The 24,109-nt window shown below is 40.6% G+C and overlaps 1 protein-coding gene across 5 annotated transcripts in view; it reads right to left on the reverse strand.

Annotated features, from left to right (window-relative positions):
* The window catches only part of COL24A1 (collagen type XXIV alpha 1 chain), a 234,615-nt gene that overhangs the window by 80,791 nt on the left and 129,715 nt on the right, over positions 1-24,109 (reverse strand). For all 5 annotated transcript variants that reach the window (XM_065554165.1, XM_065554163.1, XM_065554162.1 and 2 more), the window contains exons 24-26: positions 23,022-23,066; positions 2,366-2,419; positions 131-184 (exon numbers count right to left, since the gene is read on the reverse strand). In XM_065554165.1, the coding sequence (XP_065410237.1) occupies positions 131-184; positions 2,366-2,419; positions 23,022-23,066 (153 nt within the window). The remainder of the gene's footprint in view (positions 1-130; positions 185-2,365; positions 2,420-23,021; positions 23,067-24,109) is intronic.

Consider the following 24,109-nt stretch of genomic DNA (forward strand, 5'->3'; position numbering starts at 1 on the left):
ATATCGCAAATGCTTTACTTTTCCATAACGCTTTTTGCTATTGGCATGGCCAAAATGAATTAGGTTTTTGGGAAGGAACAGTTCCTTTGCAAGTAAAATAAAGCTGACTTGTACCTCATTTACTGCTTACCATGACACCTTTCTCCCCAGGAGGGCCCACTGGTCCTGGACTGCCCCGCTCTCCCTTTAACAAACAATTTAGAAAAAGAGAAGAAACAAATTTATGGTGTGTTATTTCACTGGCACAGTTCTCTTTCCACAGTGAGGATTTCTTACTGTGGCCCGGAGTCCCTGTAACACATGTGCTGCAGGTAGAGGAGGGCAGAAGCAGAGATCAGGCTTCTGTGGGGCTATTTCAAAGCACAGGTACATGCTCTTTACTGCTACTACTCCTATTGTTTTAGATTTAGCACCAAGTAGGAAGGGGAGGGTTTAAACTTCTGAGCCTGCTGCTCATGGTGGATATTAGGTAGGTAAAACACTCAGAGCCTGCAAGTTGGTTTCATGAACCTGAAGGGTTGTGTGTGTGATCCTCTGAACTAAGGAGAGTGATTCTGAGCTCTAGAGAGATTAGGTAGGAAGAAAAGGGGTTACCAGCCTGGAGGGAGACATGTGCGTTCACACGCACGCACGTGTGAGGTGTTTTTGACCACGTGGGGGTTTGGCTGGAGAAAGAGGAGGCGGCCAAGGAACTTTCTGAGGTCAGAGGATGCTGTGTGGGCAGGTTTGAGTTCAGGTGGAAATGAAGTCAACTGATGAATGGGGAAGTAGGTGAACAGGTGTACAAAAGGGGGACAAGTCAGTAGTGGGGAGATAGAAGGAGAGTGCTAGATTAGAAGGGGAGAGGTTGAGATTAGGAGACAACAGCGAAGGGGCAATAGAGGAATAAATATGTTTTTCTCCCACTATACCCTTTACTATAAAGTGTCCCATTTCCTCAAAGGGAAGTGGGAGAGGGCACCTCTTTTTCCCCCCCATTTCCCCACCAACCTCTCTTATTTCCCCAGCATAACACCTTCCTGTGATCCCCCAAATGCAACCACAATGTCCCAGTTTTTCGTTTTGAAAATAAAATCAAACTACAAGTTACTCTTTCCCTTCCATTTTACTAGGAGGCTTACAGGAAAGAGATTCAGAAAGTGAACTGGGCTATGCAACCCACCGGCAGCAGGGACGTGCCTGGCATTGGGGTGCGTCACATTCACAGCTACCTACATTCTTTATGCATCCATGAGTTATCTATAACCGTAACAAATAAACAAGAGAAAAAAAACTTCACATTTCCCTCATTTTTTTAATAACACGTACATATGGGCAAGTCAAGCCCCACCTCAGCATCAGCTGCCACTGCCATTTGTCTAGCTCCCTGGCTAGGGGAGGAGGAGGGTTTTCCTCACCTCTCATATCCTCACTCCTCTTCTATCTCAATAACATCCGACCCAGCTACTAGGCCTGGCTGAGGATTAATATCGGCTGCTAAAATACAGCTCTTAAAAATAACAAATCATTCCTTTATGTTACAGAGAGGCACCTGGTACATCACATTACAGCACACCACTAATCATGAAGAGACAAATATCCAGTGTAGTCATGGAAACTGTCACTCCGTCATAAGCAGTTTGCTTCCATTTGTTGGTAGGTTTGCTACATTTCCTCTCCTATTTTAAACCAGCAACTGAAGTAACTTTGTAAGTACATGAAGAGCAAACAAAATGACAAGATCTCCTTCAATACTGTATTCTAGGCATGCAGTTATGATTAAAGCCTTATCAGACTTATCCATATTTAAGATTTGACAACCAGTGGTTTCATTTCATGTATTTCCTTTTCCTTGTAATATAAACCAACAGTAAAAATATCACCATATTTTCATGGAAGTAATAATAAATTCATAGAGTAAGATTTTGTCAATAGCATTCTTTTGAATTCCAGTCATCAAAATAGGTGAACTAATTCAACCCTGCAGGGGTTGAATGGTGTTAGATCATTCTGACAAATAATTATGTGTTTATTGTAATTGAAACTGACAGTCAGGTAATAGCTTCCTGTTTTTATCTTTTTGTTAAAGTAGAACTTGTCTAATAGTCTTAGACTTACATTATGCTAATAATATTAACACTGCCAACCATTACATTCACAAACACATCTGGGTGCCATATAGGAGAGGAAACTGTAACTACGTTCATTTATTGACTTAGCTTCATTTAAAAACTGGCACAGAAATGTTACTAATGCTTATTGCCAAATAATAGTGTTCTGTTTTTATCTCTCTCTCCACAGTGAAGTGAAAAATGGCCACCCAATTGAAACAAATACTAGTCATGTCACATTCTCAGACTGAACTGACTGAGGTGTTAGAAGTTACCTTTTCACCAGGTATTCCAGCTGGTCCAATTTCTCCAGGTAAACCAATGGGTCCCTACATGAAAAAACAAATGATTTTATTTGTATGATGCCCGTGCTGCTTCATGTTTTTGCACCTGCCAACAAAGGGCAGATTGTGGAGCCCTTTTTCAACCTGGTGAGCCACTCACAAGAGTAGACCCAGTGGTTTGGAGAGGACTGTTTGTGTGAGTCAGAGTTCATCCATGTGAGTAAGTGTGGTACAGCCTAGCCCATAGGACTTCAGGGGCAGATAATTAATACGAATTCCTAACCTTCCCCCTCCTGGTAGTCTCACCAGAGCATTACAGAGCTTTTCCTAATATATCATTTTCTCTGTTGAGCAGACATCTCTGGTAGTAGCTTCTGCTGACAGTTTGCAGTTGGGGCTAGATTGTGGCCTGTGTGGAGGCACCCCCTGTACTCAGATCCAGATGCAATCAAGGGATGTTGGAAGAAGGGGAAATATTATTTAATTATTATTTAACTTTTATGTTGTGGTACTGTAAGCCACACACCTCCTGGGTGTGGTGTTCTGTCCCATTTAGTGGCACCGAGACCACTTAGAGAGAGATTAATGAGTCTGCTCTACAGCCATACGGCTTTTAGCTCATGCAGTAGAGGCTCATGCATTTAGCTCCAGAGGTCCCAGGTTTGATCCTGCCCGCCGACGACCAGGGTCTGTTGGCGTTACAGTAGCACCTAAATGCCACTACTAGGCTGGGCCTCATTGTGCCAGGTGCTCTATGAACATATAACTAGCGGTGCTAATTGCTTTCCTAGTGCTTTAGTCCTAGCCACAAATTTTTAGGAAAGTATAAATTCATCAAAGAATATCCTCAATGTCACTGGAGCGCAGCCTGAGTGAGTCAAACCCGGGCAAAACAAAAATACTATTGGATGTGGGTAATCCTAATTTCCTCCTTAGCTTGCTAGGAATGGAACACCCATTGAAGTCATGGGGAGTTTTGGCTGAGTAAGACATAGGATCAGATCTTTTTTAAAGAAAATAGCTCTCTTGTGACTCTCTCCTACTATTTTCCACCAGTATTGTACAGGCTGTAACAAAAGATCTATATGGAGGGGTTCTAAGCAGATGTGTTCCACTAATAAAAGATATGTCCTTTTGGAACTAGTCCATTCTCAGTGGCCTCAGTCGGCTCCCATTGAAGCCAATGGTAACACTCAACAGGTGCAGGGTTAGGCCAATGCTGAGTACTTTTCAAAAATCTCACCCCAACACCATGTAACACACCGCCACCACAACATTCACAATAAATTAACAATTAAATAAAACATCTAAATAAATAAAATAAAACATAAAATGCTACATCTTTGTAGCATTTAGCATCGTTGTAACTCTAGGCCCTGATTCAGTAAGGTATTTAACGATGTGCTTAACTTTAAGTAAGCCTGCGTGTAGCCCAATTCACTTCAAATGCCTACCATTAGGCTGGTCCCTAAGTACCTTTGCTGAATTGAGGCCTAAATGCAGAAAACAAAGAAATTTAGAGCGAGGCCTGTTTTCCAACATGCAGTTAAAACAGGACAACTCTTTGATTACTATCCTGATATTTCCCATTGGGTATTAATAGTGGAGCGCAGCCTTAGCTTTTTTTTTTCTTTTTGTTCATCTTATTTAGCAGGTGCTGTTTTTCTGTAGTCCGCTTGGCCAAATTTTAATTAAAGCTGCAATTTCCCCCAAAACAGTATTTCATACTCTTGGCGACAGGTACTAAGGCAATGGATAACATAAATAAATTGGTTTATTTTTTAGGGTTTTATTTTATTTCAAAACATTATATTGATAGGTTTTGATGTCCATTTTAGATACGACCATAATGAGATGGGATGTTGAGGGGCAAGGGTGCATATACAGGCAGAGAGACAGATGTCAGAAGAGATAATGGAAGGTAAGCAGCTACAATATCTGAAACCATATGGCTAAATGATGCCACTCACATGATTATTTTTAAATTTTATACATATATATGTTGTTCAGTGGAATTTCGCTGCCTTTTTCCTGAATCTCTCTAAAATGGATATGTAATTGAAAATTACAGAGTATCCTCCCAGTTTCAAAAAACTTGGATGATTGACATTTCTACTCTTGAGTCTGTTGTTAAAGCTTTTGGGCTCTTTCTGAACTCTTTATTTTTTTTCTTTTTAAAGAAAATGGAGTCTTACTTAACAAATGGAGGGGAAAAGGCATAAGGGTAAGCAGACATCTCTGTCCAGTGCAGAGCTTAAAGTAGTCTATTGACAGTGTTTGGAAAATACCTTCCATAAAAGGCTTGTAAAATTTGCCCAGGAAAAAATGAAAACATCTCTAATGGAAGAAAAGGTCCTTTCTGTAATTCTTAACATAATTACAAACTCTCATTTGAATAGACCTGTAATCATTAATCCTACTGCATATGCCTTACCTATATAGCCCACACATTGTTTTACTTTTACTAGCACTTCCTCAGAAATCTACCATCCTGGAGACATAGTCCTTCAATTTGAACTGCCTCAAGATTCTAGGGTAGAAGGAGACTTTGAAAACGACGCGCTATGTAAACAAACGAGAGTCTAAGTATAGAGGAAAAGGCAGTTCTTTATATTGAACAACTGAAAATATCTTCTGTTTATGTTAATTTTTAACCATTCTTTCATACCAACAGGAACACATAAAGGAGAACACCAAACCCTGTCAACAAGACATCTTGCTAAAACGGATATGTTTATCAGTTTGTACATAGTAACAGCAGTTTATATACCAGGTGGGAAATTCTGGCTCCAGTGAAATTAATGGGAGCTTTGACACTGAACTGAGTGAGTTCACCCCAGATATATAAACTCTGTCTGATCATTAAAATCAATGGGACTTCTCATATGAGTAACTCCTCACCAATGGAAGTCAGAGGTTCACAATCTGGCGAAGTCTAATAGTTCTTAATTGTGATATTGACTAAAAAACAACAAACTAATTACACCTACAACTAATTTGTTTAAGGAAGTCTTAATGCTTTGAGGCAGTTTAGCGGCTCTGGGATTTGCATTCTGAGCATTACATTCACAGCCTTGACTGAGAGTAGGGATTGAATTGTGAAAAGAACACAGCTGGTGTAAACTGTCACAGCTTCAGGGATTTAAACAAAATGGAGCTAGGATGGTTTAGTCCAGCTGAGGATTTGCCCCTGAATGTATTACAGGTAAGAAATAACCTTTATTCCTGTTGAGTTCATTTATTTTATTCTGATAATAATTAAATAATAGAATCATAGCTAGAAGCTATGTGGAGCTGTGTTCATTTGAAAGAGTTACCTTTCCCTGTAATGAGAGTTAGAAGAGATCTTTCAGGTACTTTTAATTTTACAGGACACTCCATGGTTAGGTGGAAAACTGAAAGTGCCCACTCTCAAGGTTGGTTAGTGACTGCAGCCAGTTACTTCCAAGCAGTAGTAATGAGCACGGGCTCCTTCTCCCTGGGACATGAAAGCTGTAGAGAGGGTGGAAGAAACAACAAAGGGAGCGATAGGAAAAGAAAAGAAGCCGTCAGTAGAGAGAAGCTGTGAATGCCTTGGAAAAGGAAAGGACATTCACAATCCCAATTTTGAGCTATTTGATGAAGTGAATAAAATTAATGTATATTCAGTATTTTACTAAATAATAACAACAAGTAATAACAGATCCAAATGTATTTTGGTTAATGTATTTTTATAGCAGTGAGGACATTGCATAACAGCATGTAGACATGGCAAAAATGATGTCTGAATGTTGTCCCTTTGCTACACATATTGGCAGTCCCAGCTATGTATTGGCATATTGATGCCTTTTGCTTCTGTAAATAAAGATCAGTAAATGCTTGACTCGACTCCTTCAGTTCCACCTTGTTTTCTGAGGATGTTGCGAGTTTTTTTTTTTTTTTTCAAAAAGAAAATGCACAGAGCTGGTGGTTCCAGCTACGTACTTGGAGGCAGCAGATTTTCAATAGCACAAATGAGAGTTAGGGATCCAATCCCAATGACTTTCAATGGGAGCTGGGAGCCTAATTGCCCTTTGGTGCTTAGGAGGTTGAGAGTTATGGTTCAAAGTGTTTCCTCGATTGTAACCCTTTTTGGATCTTGTTAATAAACATGTGGAAGTTTTTGGCTGTTGTTTCTTTTTGGTAAGGGGTAAAACAACTCCTGTAAATCATCTTTACTGCATTCACAAGATATTTCTTCCAAGAGAAATTATTTCTAGAGTTTCCAACTGGAAAATCATGCAAATGGGCCACAATCAGTCAGCAGTTATGTGCGTTCCAGGTTTTGAACACATTAAAGGATACCTCTGATTACTATTAAATTCTGGAATAAAATTGCTTGTAAAACAAGTATTGTTGGAAACATGTTCTCAGTTTCCTTGCTACCCTGAAGATCTGGACTAGTTTGGGGTTAGCAAAAGTGGAACATTTAAAAAAAATGGGGACTGAAGAAATAGCAAAAGGCACCTGGAATGCATCATATGAGTGATCATGAAACATGCAGTGTTGTTGTAGCCATGTCGGTCCCAGGACCAACACCGCTTGTGAAATATGGCAGAAATATGAAAGTTACTAGTAATGTAGTAATACTCAACTGTGTTATGTCTGTAACACATTAAATCAGATTATGTGTATAAGATTCAGATGTTGGCAACTGCTATCGCTACATACATAGGAATATAACCAAGTTTAATTAGCAGTAAGCAACTTTAACTGGCACTTAAACAAGTTTTTGTTTTTCAAGAACAAAAATATTCACCCACCCACCAGACAGCTCTTACTCCTTTTAGGATTTAATTATTATTTTATTTCAGTCTATCCAAATCATTGCTCTACAGATTTAAACAACAAATTCAATGATTTCTGCCTTTAAACATGCTGTTTATGTATATAGGTTCAATAAAATCCACACTCAAGGCCACTAGAAAACAGTAGGTGCAAAATCACTGCTAGGTTTTGTGATCTGTACTCTGCTCTAGGGTGACCAGACAGCAAGTGTGAAAAGTTGGGACAGGGGTGTGGGATAATAGGCGCCTATATAAGACAAAGCCCCAAATATTGGGACTGTCCCTATAAAATCAGGACATCTGGTCACCCCTCTCTGCTCCCTATTTTCCTGGAATTTGAGCTGCGTTAGAAATCTAATTGTTTAATATATTTTGATATCATAGCCAGTGTTAGGCGATCTCAATTGCCCTGTGGAATACAGTATAAGGAGAGTCTGCCATCAGTGCTTGAATCTCACTAACTCTCCTGTCTGAGGTTGTAGCCCCCAGGAAGGTAGTTTGGGGTGTGAGCTGGCAAAGAAAGCACTTGGATAAGAGTTCAATGCATAAAGGCTTCACAAGGCCATAAAAACTACATTAAAATCTCAAAATGAGGGAGGTTCCTGAAGAAGGTGATAGGTGTGAACCAGTCCTTTTAGAAACTTTGAAACAGTGGAATGAGAGAACACTGTGTAAGTCTGAGTGGGAGGGTGGCAAGCTGAAATGAAAACTAAACACACCCTGACAGAGCTGACGTGGGGGCCCAACAGCTTGACCTGGAGGCTGTTATCCAGGATCTTGGTGATAGAAGCTTGTAACAGGATGGGACCTTGTTGTGAAGACCAGATGAAAAAATCTCTTCCACTTTGATCCGGAGACTGAGTGTGTAAAAAGGTTACTGCTCTGTTACAGGATCTTTTGGATCGATGTGGATCTAATGCTGTCATTGTGCTCAGCCAGCCAACTTCCAGGTAATCAGAGTAAGGAAGTGGAGTCTGGATGAAGAATTTAATATGTCTGGCAGACTGGGGAGAGAGATTGGTGGCTGTGTGGACATATTGAATAGGTCTGTGAGCCAATAATGACTATCTAGCCCAATAAGAGGCTGTAAGTATCACCGTGGCCACATCCTGACTGATCTTCCTTATGACCCTTTGGGGGATGGGAAGAAAAGCACAGAGAAGCCAATGAAGCCAGGGGATGAGGAAAGCATCTTGGAGTGACCCTGGCCTTGGTATCTGCTCTGGAGCAGAAGACAAGGCAAGATCTACCTCAGGGAGCTCCATCAGTGGAATAAAGGCTGAAGAATAGAGTGACCACTCATGGTTGGCTGAGTACTGTCTGCTGAGGCAATCCACCAGGTCTTTGTTTGTTTCTGGTAGGCGAAGGGCCAAGGGAGTTATCCTGTGAAGCTGGTACCATGCGCACAGCTTGACTGCTTCCTGACACAGGGGGATAAGCAGGCATCCCCCTGCCTGTTGATGTAATGCACTGTGGAGGTGTTTCTGTCAAGATATGTACTGTGGTTCCTTTCAAGCCCAGTACTGGAGAGATAGGTGCTAATGGTATTGGTACTGGGGCCGGGGTTGGGGTCAATAGTTAGTAGCAGGTCTGCTGGTATTGTTAAGGATTGTGGTACTGGTAGGTCTGGCACTGAAGGTGCCTGTGAGGAGTCATTGTCAGTATTGAGCTTCATGGCATAGTGCACTTAATTCTACATGGAGCTGGATGCAACAAGGAGTCAGCCCTGCTAGCCTGTCCAGGGTGATCAGGCATGTGGGCTTGTGAGTCAGAAATGTTGGAAGGCCCAGGACTAATTTCTTTGATCTCTTCCATTCTAGTAAGAGGATCGGTGCCATGAGTTACCCCTTGAGCAGAGCTCATATCGGCCCTGCCTCAATATAGTGGAGGCGGTACCAGGATTTGGCGCTGATTGACAAATCTGGTTTGGAAGACTAAGGACAGCTGAGTGAAGAGGATGCAGACCCTTTCTTCGTACTAGCAATGGGAGCCTTCCAGGTAGAGTCTCTACTTACAGGAGTACTAAAGCAGGGGGATCTCTGGGAGGAGAGAACCTTTTTTAAAGTAGAGGTTGCAAGCCTGAAAAATGGGAAGGATAGTGGAGTTTTCAAGGAGGATGGGAAGGAAGAGAAAGGTCAGAAGCGAGATCAGAGAGTCAGAGACTAAGGTGAACGTGGTGGGGGTACCAGCAGAGATGGAAGAAGAGGAAAATTCTTGATGATGTTTTCTTTGGAAAAAAAAAAAAGGCAACATCCTGGGCAGACAAAGTGGGACTGAGGGAGCCTAGTAAAACATTTACTGACGTTTATTTACAGAAACAAAAACATCTTTATACCAGTTAGGCCGAGCCAAATAGTGTTGATGTCATACTAAACTTTCTCAGAGTTCATGGGGCTCTTTAGATCCATGGCTTTATTTTGGTTCACTGCAAAGTTTGAATCCAGATCACTACAGGTTTGAGCCCATCTCTGCTTATTACGGAAGAGGATAAATATCTGCCAAAGGTAGTGTATTAAGTCAGAGTTCTTTGGCATCCCCATAACTCCCTTTTGGCACAGTGGTGCACTCCAAAAATCAAACTGAATGTGTTAAGCATAAGTATTATAAAGGAAAGGAAAAGGAAAACAACTAAATGAAAAAAAATGATCATGGCCATAAACCTCGTTAAAAAATTAGGCCATAAACTTTCATTTGCAAGGATTTCTGTACGATTCTCTAATGACAAATATCTTTTTATAGAAGCCTCCTTGACATAGGCATTTTTATGGAAAATGGATCAGAGACCAGATCCCACATCTAACACATGCGTAAGGAAGACCAAGTATATTGCCAGGGCACATGCTGTTTGTTAGAAACCGGACTAGAGTGCAATAATTGGAAACATATTGTATACTTAGTGCAAAATAGAATATATAGTAATTTTTAAAAAGGCTTGGTTAGAGAGAAGCGGATATTCATCCAGTACCAAAAGATTCCTGTGTAAGCAGTTACCTGTCAGGCTATATAAACTAACATTTACTTTTAAGTCAAAAGAAAACTTTCCAATGAAGCATCATTTCATATAGAATTCAAAATTTCACCATATTCATAAGACATAATGTTAATGACATGATACAAATAACCATACAATATTTTCTTGCCACAAGAAAATCTTTATATTATTGTACTCTTTTCTTTCCATTCATTTCCATGAAACTTTCCCTGCATCTGCACATTCCTCCCAGCTGGAAGATGAGATCTAACCTGTACCAATGCAATAATTACTGTCTGCTTGTAAGGATTTATACACAGACATTTTAATCAAGAGCCTATTAACTTCAGTCTTTGCAAAGAGTTTCCTTCACCTGGGTACAGTATTTAAAAAACAAAAACAAACCCAACCAACCTCCAGATTTCAACACATCAAAATTAAACTGAATATTAAGTCAGTTTCTATGTTAATTTTAACAAAACAACCACTACTTAAAGAACAACCATATTACAAACCTGAGCTTCTATTATTTTATGTCATACGAATATACCTAGAAATGTGTTTTCAACTTTTAATATGAATCCCCCCCAACCTTTGAAACTAAAGTCCAGTCTCAGACCAATTTCACCAGCCATGCATTATGAGACATAATAAGAGTTGGCATATTTAGATTAGTTTGATTTTATTTTAATAGACAACAGCAAAAATAAATTAATAATTACAAAGGTAATGCAGCTTATTTGCAAAAAAAATAAATAAAAAATAGGCCAAATGGTTGTCCAGTTAGCAAGGCACCCGTTGTGCCCCTGCAACAGCAACGCACATCACAGCTAATAATATGGGAAGAGAAACATGCTTAAAAAAGCCACTCTGTTCCCCCCTCGCAAAGGAGGGGGTGGAACCTTGGCCTGCCCACACAGTGTGCTAGCTAACACCATTGTGCTAGCTTTCTGGGGAACAGAACATTGTGCTGCGGATAGACCCAGACCAGTTTATTCCCTCCCCGGAGCAGCAAGAGAGCCAGGAGGGGGACTGTGACTCTCTGAGTCAGAGCATCACTCCTGACTGCTCCAGAGGCAGCGCCAAAATTCAGATCCTTTGGATCCAATGGATAACTGGATCTGAGTTCATTCAGAGTTTTGAAGAGGAAGCAAAGACCCTGAAATGAAGCCCAAATCTGATCAGCGCTAACGCAGAGTGAAGACAATTAGTTTTAAAGGCTGTCCTGTCTCCAGACTGCTGTGAAAACAGAACAAAACGGAGCTGAAATGGAAAAAGTATTGAGAAAATTCTGACTTCCTACGCATATAGGGGGAATTTAGCTTTAATGGGGTCATCTCCTGGGCCCAAGACACTTCCTTTGTCAATGCCACGTAACTATTTGCCAGAAGCTGTCTGTATGACTGTAAGTGAGGTACAACGTTCTTGGGTCATATTACTTAACCTTCCAGAGGGAACACCAAAGAGTTGTTTTTTAAAAAAAATAATATATTTTATTCTGTAACGGTTAGGAAAGCAAGGAGATAGAGGAAAAATTATTCCTCAGATGAATCTAAGGCCCTAGCAAGTTGGTTCACTTGGAAAAAGGAACAATGATGAAAATATAAAAGTTTGCATGCACACACACAGCTTGCTCATTCTAATACTGCCTTCCCCATCCATTTTTGTCCTTGTAGCTTTCCCATTTTTTGCTTTGTTTGTATAACATGATGCTGCAGTTGCTATACTCTGCAACAAAGCTCTCTCAATTTCAAATAGAACAGAAATAACACACTCTCTCTCTAATCAAGATCAGATCCAACTCATATGCAGTACTGTTTCTTCTAAATTTTGAAACAAACCTGAGATATTGAAGCATGTTACAGTGCCATTATTCTTTACTATGCAGACTGAGTTGGCTTTGATTTACAATACCATAAGCCAGGAGCTCAGGGAGGAAAATTGAACATGCTTACTGAATTTAGTCTTTTCCAAAACCTTTAATGCCTTGTGCTACATGTATTTGCTGATGACACTGCATTCTGAGTTAGGCAAAAATATGATGGTAGACTAGAACATTGCCCCATGTGCAGGGCCTGACAACTAAACAGCTGTTTGATCACAGTTTCTGAATCTCACTGCTATGCTTATGCCACTTGGCAATCTAAGCTTTTTGGTGTGTGATCTGTATTAACAGTCAACCTTAAAATTTCAGATCAATTTCCTGCCTCAGAACCTTTGTACAAAAAATGTTAGGAAGGGAACATAAGATCTATAGGTGCTTTACTCATGATTATGTTCAGAAGCACAAGGTTAGAAAGGCAGATGCCCTTGTCCTCTGTTCCATACACTGGGATCTGATTATCGGTTTTGTTAAAATTTTCTGTCCTTTGAAATAGTTATTTGGTAGTAAATCAAAGTCATCTGAGTAAAAGCCCCTGAAGCTACTTATCTGGGATATGTACATCCTGCTGGGGAAATATATTGATTTTGCAGCAGATAGCTACAGTCTCACTGGAACCTTCAAAGGTGCAGTTGCCAGATTCCAGAATGAACTGATTATTAGAAAGAGAAAACATGTTGGCATCACTGCTTTATCCACAACTCAAAGATACAAATATCATGGGCCAAATTCTGCTTTCAGAAACACTAGTAAATCCCGAGTAATTATTCCAGAGTTACAGAATTTGCTACAGTATGATGTAGCAAAATTCCACCCCATGCTTCTCATTTAAGATGACAGAGTGCTAGCAGGATGTTCTCATAAGCGAAGTGTGGGAAGTCAGTCTTCTTCCACCTTCTTCCCAGATGCCATGTGACAACACTACTCATGTTAAAAAATAAAATGTTTTCTTGGATCATTACGGTGTACAAAAGAGGTGCATTAAACTTTGAGAGGCAGATTGCCACTCATGGGACCAGCATAAACAGCATGCTCACACCTGCACCATTATTGAGTGAAAATGAATACATATACTCTATGAATGGCTGTAAGGATCCACGGGTCTAGAATGCGGGGTTGTGGGGTCCTTGGATGACTGATGCTTCCACATCACCACTGGGGAACCAGGTGAAGGAGCATCCAACAATTACTGGAGGGTTACACACCTCAGGAAGTATTGCACCAAAAGCCCAGAGTGACACAGAACCCTGCGAACACCTGTTTGGTCCACACCAACTATTTAAACCAAGAAGTTGCCCCAGGGAACTGTCTTCCAGCTTGCTGCTGCTACCAACCCTATCTTTTGCCTTGTCTTGCTCCTGATTTCTGCCATCGATCCTGGCCCAGCTTGACCTTGATACGCATCCTGACTTGGCTTGGTAACTAGTCTCGACTCCTGTCTTCGACCCCTGCCCAGGGGACACTACTGGCCCAGCAGCCTATGCCCCAGCCATTACAATGGCATTTCCTTGATCATCGGTCAGGTAGCTCCCAAATGTCTCTTCTCATATTCCATCTTCACAGGTGACCTTGATATACACATAGACTGCTAAAAATGAATGTAAAGGAAGGTAGCTAGAGAACTGGTGGTAAAAACATTATGTTGGGTGTAAATGACTGTGACATAAAGAGTGTTTGAAGTCTGATGCCATTGCTGTCCAGAATACAACAAAGAGGTTCTTTATTTCCAGCATAGCATCTGGTGAACAGGACTTAACAGCTCTCTTCTGAATGGTAGATGTCATGCTGGCTCCCACAAGTAGCACAGCTGAGCATTTGCTGGGAGTTGTTATTCTATTTTGCAGATAAGATTGCCTGGATTTGGAACAAGATGCTGTTGAGATGACAGCACACGCTTGTGCAGGAATTGTTGGACTCACTCTTGTATGGTTCAGTTTTCTTCTCTGCCGGGGCAGACCAGATGGAGAGCTAATTTAAATCAAGAATGGATTTTTTTCTAAAATAGATGCTCTAAGGATTATTTTCAGGAAATTCCATGACCTGTGCTATACAGGAGGTCAGACTAGATGATCACAATGGTCCCTTCTGGCCTTGGAATCTATGAAGCTATGTGCCCCACAGCTCTCTTGTCTGAAGTACTACAGAGTTCCATTTTGTCACTCCTCCAACATGTATGTGATGCTTTTAGGTGGGGATGATAATGAGGTAGCGTGGACTAAGGTGACTCCAGTATCTGGAGCACACTCAGGGCTGGTCTCTTTGGCTGCTAAGGACACGAGCTTTACACAGTGCAAAATGACCTTAAAACAGCCTGTGATTTCTCACAGAAAATTCCCCATGTGTGGGGAATCTTCACTGGTGCAGGGCTGCTGGAGATACCATAGCCGTCTCCTACACCAGCCACTCCCCCTCAGTGGAAGGGGGAGGTGGGAGCATGATGGAGCTCAGCTCCATTATACCTGATAGTCCCCTCGTGTAAGAGGCCTTATACCAGCAGCATAATTTAGAGGACGATTCCACTTGGGCAGCACTGAACAGGGAACCATAACCAGGCTGCACCCAAGGCTGTGCTCAGACATAGCAGAGAATAAAGGCTTCTGTCTCTGCTTTACTGGCTCTGGTTGGTGTGGTTGAGCAGTTTATCCAGTGACATGCTGGGATTGGGATGAGAGTGAAGTGCCCTCTGGATTTGATGGATTATGCTGGTAGGCTGGGGGAAATAGCCAGAAGAAATACCTGTGGTGATACCAGCTCCCTCAGTGTACGTTGCTTGTCCGCTTTTCTTTCTTCAGGTTCATAACGTGGGGTCTTATTGGATCAGTGAGCTGTTTCTGAGGGTCAAGATAGAAGTATGGGCCAAATGGTGTTTTTAATAATCTGCACATGGCCTTTTCTTTTGAAATGATCACTTAACACAGCAGATTCATACTTCTGTCATCTTGAGATCGGATTGCTGCAAAGGACTATGTGGTGCTGCCCCTTATAGCAATTAGAAATTTCAGCTGGTGAATACGGTGGTGGCCTCTCTGTTGACTGATTGTTCTTACATGGAGCATGTAACACTTGTGCTTCATCACTTTCACTTCCCCTTTATTTGGGAGGGTCAATTTAAGATGCTAGTTCTGATCTATCAAACCATAAATGGTTTGGGGTGCTGGGTACTTCAAAGACTACCTCTCTCTCCATGTGGGATACCATGGCATCTGAAATCAGCTGATTAAGGCCTTTGATACTGAGGAATCCTTCAACTTTGCAATTTGCTTCTTAAACTGGTACACCGGAGCCTGAATTAGTTGACCTTCAGGTCATGCCACAATGTCTATCTGTTTTCCAGTGCTTTTCCTGAGAGGGACGGCTAAGTGGTTGATGGATACTGTCAGTTATGTGGGATCTGAGAGGGGTTTTAATCTTTGAGGTCTACAGTATAGATGAAAAGCATTATATAAATGCAAAATATTGTTATTATTACTCTATAAATCCTTAATAGTCTCTTTTTCAAACCTTTATGAAGTAGGTTTTTGAGAATGGCTGAGCTAGTTGTGTCTTCTAATGCCCTGATTGACCCCACACCTTCACTATCATTTCTGTGAAAAATGTTTTACTCAGTTTGCTTTTCTTTTTCCTGCTGTTTCCAATTTTTGTTTGTGCATCCCCAGAGTCCAGACTTTTCACAATAGTTCAAAGAACTGTCTACTTAGCCTCTTGAAAATTTACTCAAAGCCCCTTTAATCTTTTCTTCAAGCAAAGAGAATCTCATTTTTCCATTCCCCATAAATTAAACATCCATTCCATGGGGACAATCTTGCTACATTTTGCCTCTGCAGGAGGTGGGGAAATTACTTACATGAATTCTTCCCAAAAGTAACTCCACATCTCCTAGACACACACCACAACTTGCCTTGTCTTTCCAAGGCAGGGTGACCTTTTCTCTTACAGGACTGCCTGCTGTGCAGCTAGCATCTGCAGCCAGAAGGTCACCTATATTCTTTGCTGGACCTTGGGTTTTATTATTCTTGTTGCCAGTTTTTGTACTTGTTATATCTACTTAGCTTCCGTTCTGTGGTACTGAATGCTGTCCACAATTGGGCATACTTGTTTAAATGTATTTTAACAGGTCATTTGTGAAGCGCTAGGATTATTTTTTCAGGGTTTGTGTTCTATGCCTCTGCTTACTCTGGTTTGTCATTTTGACACTAACTGTACCTTGTGCTGTTGACAGCTTCTCTGTTTTTGCTGAATTTTTGCAGTGAAGTTGGCAGGGAGAAACGCTCATTAATTTCCCCCCCAGCTATTCATAGTCTGTTACTGCCTGGATGAACACTAGCATTACCAAATAGTAACACAGCCCTAGCAGGCAACTGTTTTAATCTCAGAGAATTTCAGTTTTAGGGCATAAAATCCACAAAACAATCACCTTCTTAAAATGTCTGAAGTCATCCATGCACTGGGATGCACTCTATACAACACAGATGCTGTATTTGTTTTGATGTGCTTGAAGCAACATGGTTTCAAAGATTTGCCAACCGCCAATAATTTAAGCATATGAAACCCACATGGCAGCACAGTGAGATTCCCCCCCCCCCCCCTCACCCAGAGGCAATTTTCTCAGTAGTTGTAGCCAGTGTTTCTTTTGGGATGGTTTCCAAAAGATCATCTCTCACTGGTATTGTAAATTTGCTCTGGCTGCAGTCCCTTATTAAATTAACCAACCATTGTCTAAATGGATCTATTGATTCCATAGCAGATGATTATCTCATCAGCAAGGAGATCTATCAAATCACATCAGTTTCTGATTCTGCTCAACCAAACTGCACCAGCCAAAAATGGGTCTTCACCATAGAAACCACGGTGAAACAGAAGCAGCTTTTATGTTAAAATCATACCTGCTTTGAACAGCTGACAGGTTTTACACTACTAGACAATATGCTGATAATACACCTCTACCCCGATATAACACGAATTCGGATATAACATGGTAAAGCAGTGCTCCAGGGGGGGAAGGCTGCGCACTCCTGTGGATCAAAGCGAGTTCGATATAACGCGGTTTCACCTATAACGCGGTAAGATTTTTTGGCTCCCGAGGACAGCGTTATATCGAGGTAGAGGTGTAGCTTTGTTCAGGGCTTCATCACAGCAGCATTTCAGTTTCCTTTATTCTTATTTGGACTATACAGAACTCAAAGCCATCCAAGCCAAGTACCTTTGTTTTTGTTCTCTTTGGGCTCAATCATACGGGCGTCAGGAAGAATTTTTTATTTTTATATCATATGGTACAATGGGCTAGCTACATTGTGGGGATGCAGTGTTTCATCATCTTCTGAGGCATCACATTTTAGATTATATGGATCAGTTGGTAAATAGTATCAATGGCCAATGAGGGTCTGGCTGGAGAATCTTGCCTACATGCTTGGGGTTCTACTGATCGCCATATTTGGGGTCGGGAAGGAATTTTCCTCCAGGGTAGATTGGCAGAGGCTCTGGAGGTTTTTCGCCTTCCTCTGCAGCATGGGGCAGGGGTCGCTAGCTGGAGGATTCTCTGCTACTTGAAGTCTCTAAACCACAGGACTTGGGGACTTCAACAGCAGAGTCAAGGGAAAGGGGTTGGGATGGCTTTGTGGCCTGCATCATGCGGGAGGTCAGACTAGATGATCATAATGGTCCCTTCTGACCTTAAAGTCTATGAGTCTATGAGTTGGTCTCATCCAATGTTTGACAATTCTGTGTTCTGATGTAAACTTTACACCAAATCCAAAGCAATGACTTATTAATATTACAGTATGTCTTTTCTTCATCTCTGCAACTACTTTTTAAATCTGGTTACATTTGACAATATACTAAGTGCCTTACCTATGGAATTTTGATCCTGATGAAAGTAGTTGAGAAACGATTCTGTACAGTACATCACTCTGATTTTAAGCTTCATTTTGGTTACTTTTTTGGCCAAGGATTGATATGGACCCATTACAACAGCATTTATTAGACAAATAATATTTTCCCCTCAAGTAAAATTGAAGTATATAGTTACAAGTGTTTTAGCAAAAGGATTTTATGTGATTGTAGTGTAAGCATCCATAGATGCCTCAGATAGCTAGCCACAACCATGCAGAGAGGAACGGAAGGAAGTGTAAAAGGAGTTTTAAATACAGAAAATGGTGAAAATCTCCTGGATTTAAAAAACATTCTTAAGAAGTCCAAGTTCTATCAGTAGAATAGTTGGCACCACGATTCATGAGAATGGGTTGTTTTTAAAAACTTTTCTATCTACTTTTTATTTTTAATTTCATATAGAAGTTCATAAATATTATAGCTGCTAAAATACATAGAGCTAAATCCAGCAGGCAGCTGAATACTGTTGAAGGAGGTGCATAGAGGCAAAGCACTAAGTCCTAGCCAACCCAGCTTTTGCTCAGCAGCCTTGGAGAGAGATTTCTGGGTAATGAGGAAAAATATGAACTGTGCTCAAATTCAAATAAAGCTTTGACTTTTGAGGGTGTTTTGCGCCTGAGGCACACAGGCACTTTGGAATATTCCACTGTACATCTACCCTGAAGGCACATGGGAGTAGGAGGAAAGGAAGTGTGTTGAGGGACCCAGGGCATGGCCAAGGACTAATAGTCTAAGTGCAATCCTGTACGTGGAAATGAAAGCCCTGATCCAGCAAGAAGCCTGTGTATAATTCTAAGCATATGAATAGTCCCACTGAGCCTAGATCAGGGCTTATGTGCACAGCGAACATTTTCACAATTTCAGGATAACCAGCTGGAGATCTTCTCCAGTTGAGTGTATGGAAAAGCCAACCTTAAGAGGGACTGAGAGCAGAAGCTGTCATTTGGGCCAATCATGTAGATAGAAATGCTTGTTACAGCTCCCAAAAAGACAGCAGTTCAGTGCCCCTTGATATATGCCAGGCAGATGTTCTTGGTGGACCATTAACCACGTAGTGACCGAGGCCCCAGCATACTTCATCTTACTGGATCATAAATAACAAAGCACCATGCTTAGAATCCCTCCAGGTGGCTTTGTCTTGCTCATGTTCAACCCTTGTGTACTCCTGTAGGCTCAAGCTTGTGTTCAGTAGGGCTTACCCTGAGATCACTGTAGAGTAATCTTTTTGATGCCTTGGCCAAAAGCTATAGTTCCATCAGTTTAATAAACAAAAATAAAATAAAATAAAATAAAATTAAATTAAAAAAAGCTGTCTGGAATCAGGAGACAGCAGAATAAAAATGGTGACAACCATTAAATTAGTACTTTTAATAAGGTGGACTCCTCATGTAGTTTGTTAATTAACAGTAAATAAAGTTATTTAAAAAAATCTCTTTTAGTAACATATGCAGAGAATTTGCATGCTTTTATTTGGAGATTTTTATTATGTTTTCCCATGTAGTATAACAACTTTGTTCACTTCAATTGCAGGTTGATAAGTATATACTATATGCTATGTAATCTTAGATGAAAAGGGGAGTCAATGAAGTTTATTTAAAAAAAAAGAGAATAGGCAAAAAAAAGTAATAGGCAAGAGCAATAAATAAACTAAGAAAAAATAATAAAACCATCATATGCCAAGTACAGCAACTAACAAGGTTTGTGGCTGCCATTCCCCTGATCACTTTGCTTGTATATCCCTTTCTTCTACCCATTGTATTGTCTGATTAGACTGTAAGGGTATGTGTATACTACAACATAACACCCAGGGCTTGCCCATGTCAGCTGACTTGGGCTTGCAGGGGTTGGGCTGTAGGGCTATAAAACTGCAGTGTAGACATTTGGGCTTGGGCTGGAGCCCCTGCTCTGGCACCCTTTCCCCTTGTGGGGTCCCAGAGCTCGAGCCCAAACAATTGGCAGAGACCGTGTGGGTTTTTCACTTTCCTCTGTAGCATAGGGCATGGGTCACTTACAAGTTTAAATTAGAGTAAAGGGTGGATTCTCTGTAACTTGACGTCTTTAAATCATGAATTGAGGACTTCAGTAACTCAGCCAGAGCTTATGGGTTTATTACAAGAGTAAGGGGGTGAGGTTCTGTGGCCTGCTCCAGGTCTTTCATTGCAGTGTAGACATACTCTAATGTCCCGATAGATCCTCAAAGTTTTTTAGGTGCCTAACCCCAATTGATTTCAAGGTCTTTGGATAGGGACTGTTTCTTTTTACATGTATTTGCAATGGGGCCCTTATCCTGATTGGGGCCTTTTGGCACAACTGTAATACAAATCAACAATAACATTATTTCATCTGTTCCAATATACCACATATTTAGTAGCCAGGATTTTCAATGTTTTTCTCTTTTAAAATTCACATGATTATAGGGATATTGGTTCTTGAATTCAAAGTTCATGAAGGAGGCAAGCAAAATGAAGGAATTCACTGGTGTGTTTTCACTAAATATTATTATTACTAATACTGTGGAAGCGCTTAGAGGCATAGATCAGATGGGGCCCCATTGTTCTTGGCACACAGAAATATATAGTAAATGACAGTCCCGGTCCTGAAGATCTTAGAGTCTAAAAGATAGAACTTAAAAACTTGAGTGTGTGTGTAACAAAGGCTCTATGTTCTGCAGTCTGATGGAAAAAAAATCAAATAGGTGTATATTGGCATAGCAATGCTGGTAATGTGGGTAGCAGAACTTACTCCACTCTGTCACACAGCTATTAAGTTTCAGTAAACATTCATCTCTGAATCTCCCTGCGAGAAGAGTCTTCACTCATTTCCAAATATGTACCCCCACCTACTATATCAGCATCCAATTCTCTCTCATCTTTGCACTGATAATTCAGCATCATTACAAAATACACACAGCCCTTTCAAACCACTTTTTAACTTAGTCAGCCTGATTAAAAGCAATGGTTTTGATATTTATAAACTGTTGAAGTTCTGGGGTCAAGCTGTTACTGGTATATTTTATCTTTTTTAGATATGTTGACTATCATATCTGATAATAATAATACATATTATCCACATTTTATATAGACACACATTAAGCACCAAGAACATGAAGCACAAATACTGTAACAGTGATATAGCCTAAACTGGCCTATACCATAATCCTATTAACTTAAGCTAAGTATCCCATAACTCCTTGCATTTGCTGAAACAAGTATTTGCATAAGGAGATAGGAAACTTGTAAACATCAAGATTAATTTGGTCTATGTCTTAGTACAAGCTAGGGAGGTACCTTCATGGACCAGTACCTGGAATGCTAGTATCCATAAGAAAGAAACAGAACAACAAGTTAGGGAACTGGGACAAACTGATGGGTTGGATTTTAATGATGTGTAAAGAGATTGTAAACCTGTAAAATCACTGTATAAATAATACCAGCTGAAATTGTAACTTTGGGGAGCACACCTTCTGCATAAGGTGAATCTAACATCGCTGCACAAGATGGCTTCTTGGAAACTGGCATCGTACAGAACCTTTGTCCTGCACTATATTAATAAACCTGACTGACACTGGTTATCTTGAGTATATTTCATAACAAACCAAAGTATGGTCAAGCAATTGACTACACAATTTATCAATAAATATGATATACGATGTGCAGGTTTATTTTCAAAGTGGGCCAAGTGACTTAAGCTGGGCCTGCCTGAGCATTTTTAAAAATCTTGATTTTGGGGCCAGTCCCTTGAGCCATACCCTCCTTCTGGGACCATTCAGTCCCAAGAGCCCTCCACAGACTTGGGTATGACTGATAAGCTGTTCTGAAAATTTCCTGATTGCTCAAACATTTGAGTCCATCTGGAGTTCCCAGAAGGCCATTTTCACCCATGCAACCTACAGAAGTTTTTCAGAGCACTTTACAGAAAATGGTTGAGGGAAATATAAAGCAAATATCTCAGACAGTGGTGAACCATCGCCAGTACACTTTACAAATAACTAGCTGGAAAAAACTAAAGGAAGACTCCATATGAAGGAATATAATCTATTATCACTATGTTCACTGTTTTTCATTGACTTGAATGAATTTTGGATCAGGCCCTTAACCTGTAGTTTTCAGTTTACCCATTAAAATGGACTCAAACTGGTAAAATGCCAGATTAAAAGCTACATTCAATCAAAAGGCATTCTAATCAGGGACTTTCTTATTAACAGGAATGATTCTGAAGCACCCTTTAGGCATAATTCCATGGTGTGGAAAATGAGGGAATGCTGTATTTTTAAAAAATATCATGTGCACCTCAGTTTACGTGTGTGACATTATCCTGCCTGAGTGCAAGGAGTTAAACCAAAGGAAGCTGTTGGGGCAGGGGAATGAAATGGGAAGCAAAACAATGGCAAAGTTAAGGTACAGTCCAGAGAATACTATAGGCCCTTGAGGACACAATAGGAAAGCTATTAATTGGAGAATCCCTCCAGCCCGGCTGCAACTAAGATGGCAAATGTATTCTTCCCAAACCTGAGCCTAGGGAAGAAGAGGACTGAGTGGACTGTCAGCTGCCCAGGAAGGAGACTGTGACAGGCACACAGAGAGACACAGAAACTGCAGCAAGCAAGCTGTCTTCCCCAGCTTAGAGATGGAGGTAACTGGCTGAATGGAACTCTCCAAAATCTCACGAGAAAAGATTTAAAAGTTTAGGTAAGGGGAAATAGGTGTAGAGGCCTTTTTGTTTTTATCCACTGCTGTGTGCTATGTCCCTTTGGGTGAGTAAATAATACTTTGATTTGAAGATGCTGTTTTTGAGTCACTATAATCAGCTACTGCCACAGCTCCTGAAGGAAAAGGGTTTCCAAATGCCAAACACAGGGCCTCTTGTGTTAACATGGCTTGAAAACATAGGGGCTGTAGCCCAGAGATCCAGTCAGAATGGCTGGACTGCAGGAAGCCAGGCCTGATATCTGAGGGGTGCACTCAAGAGGAGAAAGCAGAGCTCACCGTATAACCAGGAAACATGGTTTTAAAACAATTTAAGTCAACAGAATTATTACAACATACAGCTCTCAAAATAACTTGTAAAAAAAAAATTTAAACTAGAAAGAGCATCTAAGCTTACTGCTTCACCAGTTTTTCCAAGGTTTCCTTGATCTCCTGGTTCTCCCTGTTAATGCAGAAAACAGATTATATAGTTTATTATAAATTTCACTTCTTGCAGGAGGGTGCTTTAAACTTCTCCATTTTCCCCAAGTTCCCTTTGTGTTTCATTTTCTATATAAAACCTAAGCAGTAAAATTATACAAACTTAACAAAAACAATAGTTTTGCCTTTATGATCAGGTATTGTTTGGTTCTCTTTTTAACCCCTCCCTCTTAGATTCATATCTTCCTTTTGTCAAATGGAAATTAAATATAAATACACTCTATAATTGCCTTCATTAATTCATAACCACTTCTAAAAGCAAATTTTACTTGTAAATAGTCTGTTAACTTATATCAATTTGACAATACACCATATGGGGCAATTATTTGCATAAACTATAATAGTATTAATCAGATATTTAACTCTTCAATTGCTTTTCCAAATTTGCACTGTTCCACATTTATGACGGTTTTGCCAGACACCCTACTTTACACAGCAGTTGGAATGAAATTCTAAAAAACTCACGTTACTCTTCCAAAATGCTACATTAGAAAGAGATAGGAATATTATAAGAGCAATTCTACTCTCAATTATTACGCTGCAAGTCTTGCAAATCCATAGAAGCTCCATAGAGTCATGGTGGATTTACACTGATGTATTTTAGAGCAGATTTTTACAAAAGAATGTCACTGTATTAATTATCTTGCTAACACCACAGAAGTGGCAGTATCAGCCCTGCTATCCCATCAAATATTGATTTGAGGAGCACTTGGTGTTATGTTGGCTCAGCTGTGAGGCATTGTGCTTCCCTGCAGCTAGAGCATCGGTGTGCAAGGAGCTGCAGCATCAGTGCCATGGAAGTCCTTTAAATGCAAAGGGACTGAACTCACACCAGCCTTCCCCACATGTACCCCAATCCTCTCCTTTCTTCCTGCCTCCACACCCCCAGGTCCCCAACATTCATACTAACCCTCCTCTTGGCCTCCTCAAATTTCCACTTATCCTCCCCCACAGAGCCATATGGAGGGACAGCAGGTGCTATCCATGCCCCCCAATCCTGTTGGC

This window comes from Chrysemys picta, chromosome 8 (genome assembly GCF_011386835.1).
Source record: "Chrysemys picta bellii isolate R12L10 chromosome 8, ASM1138683v2, whole genome shotgun sequence".
Classification (NCBI taxonomy): Eukaryota; Metazoa; Chordata; order Testudines; family Emydidae; genus Chrysemys; species Chrysemys picta.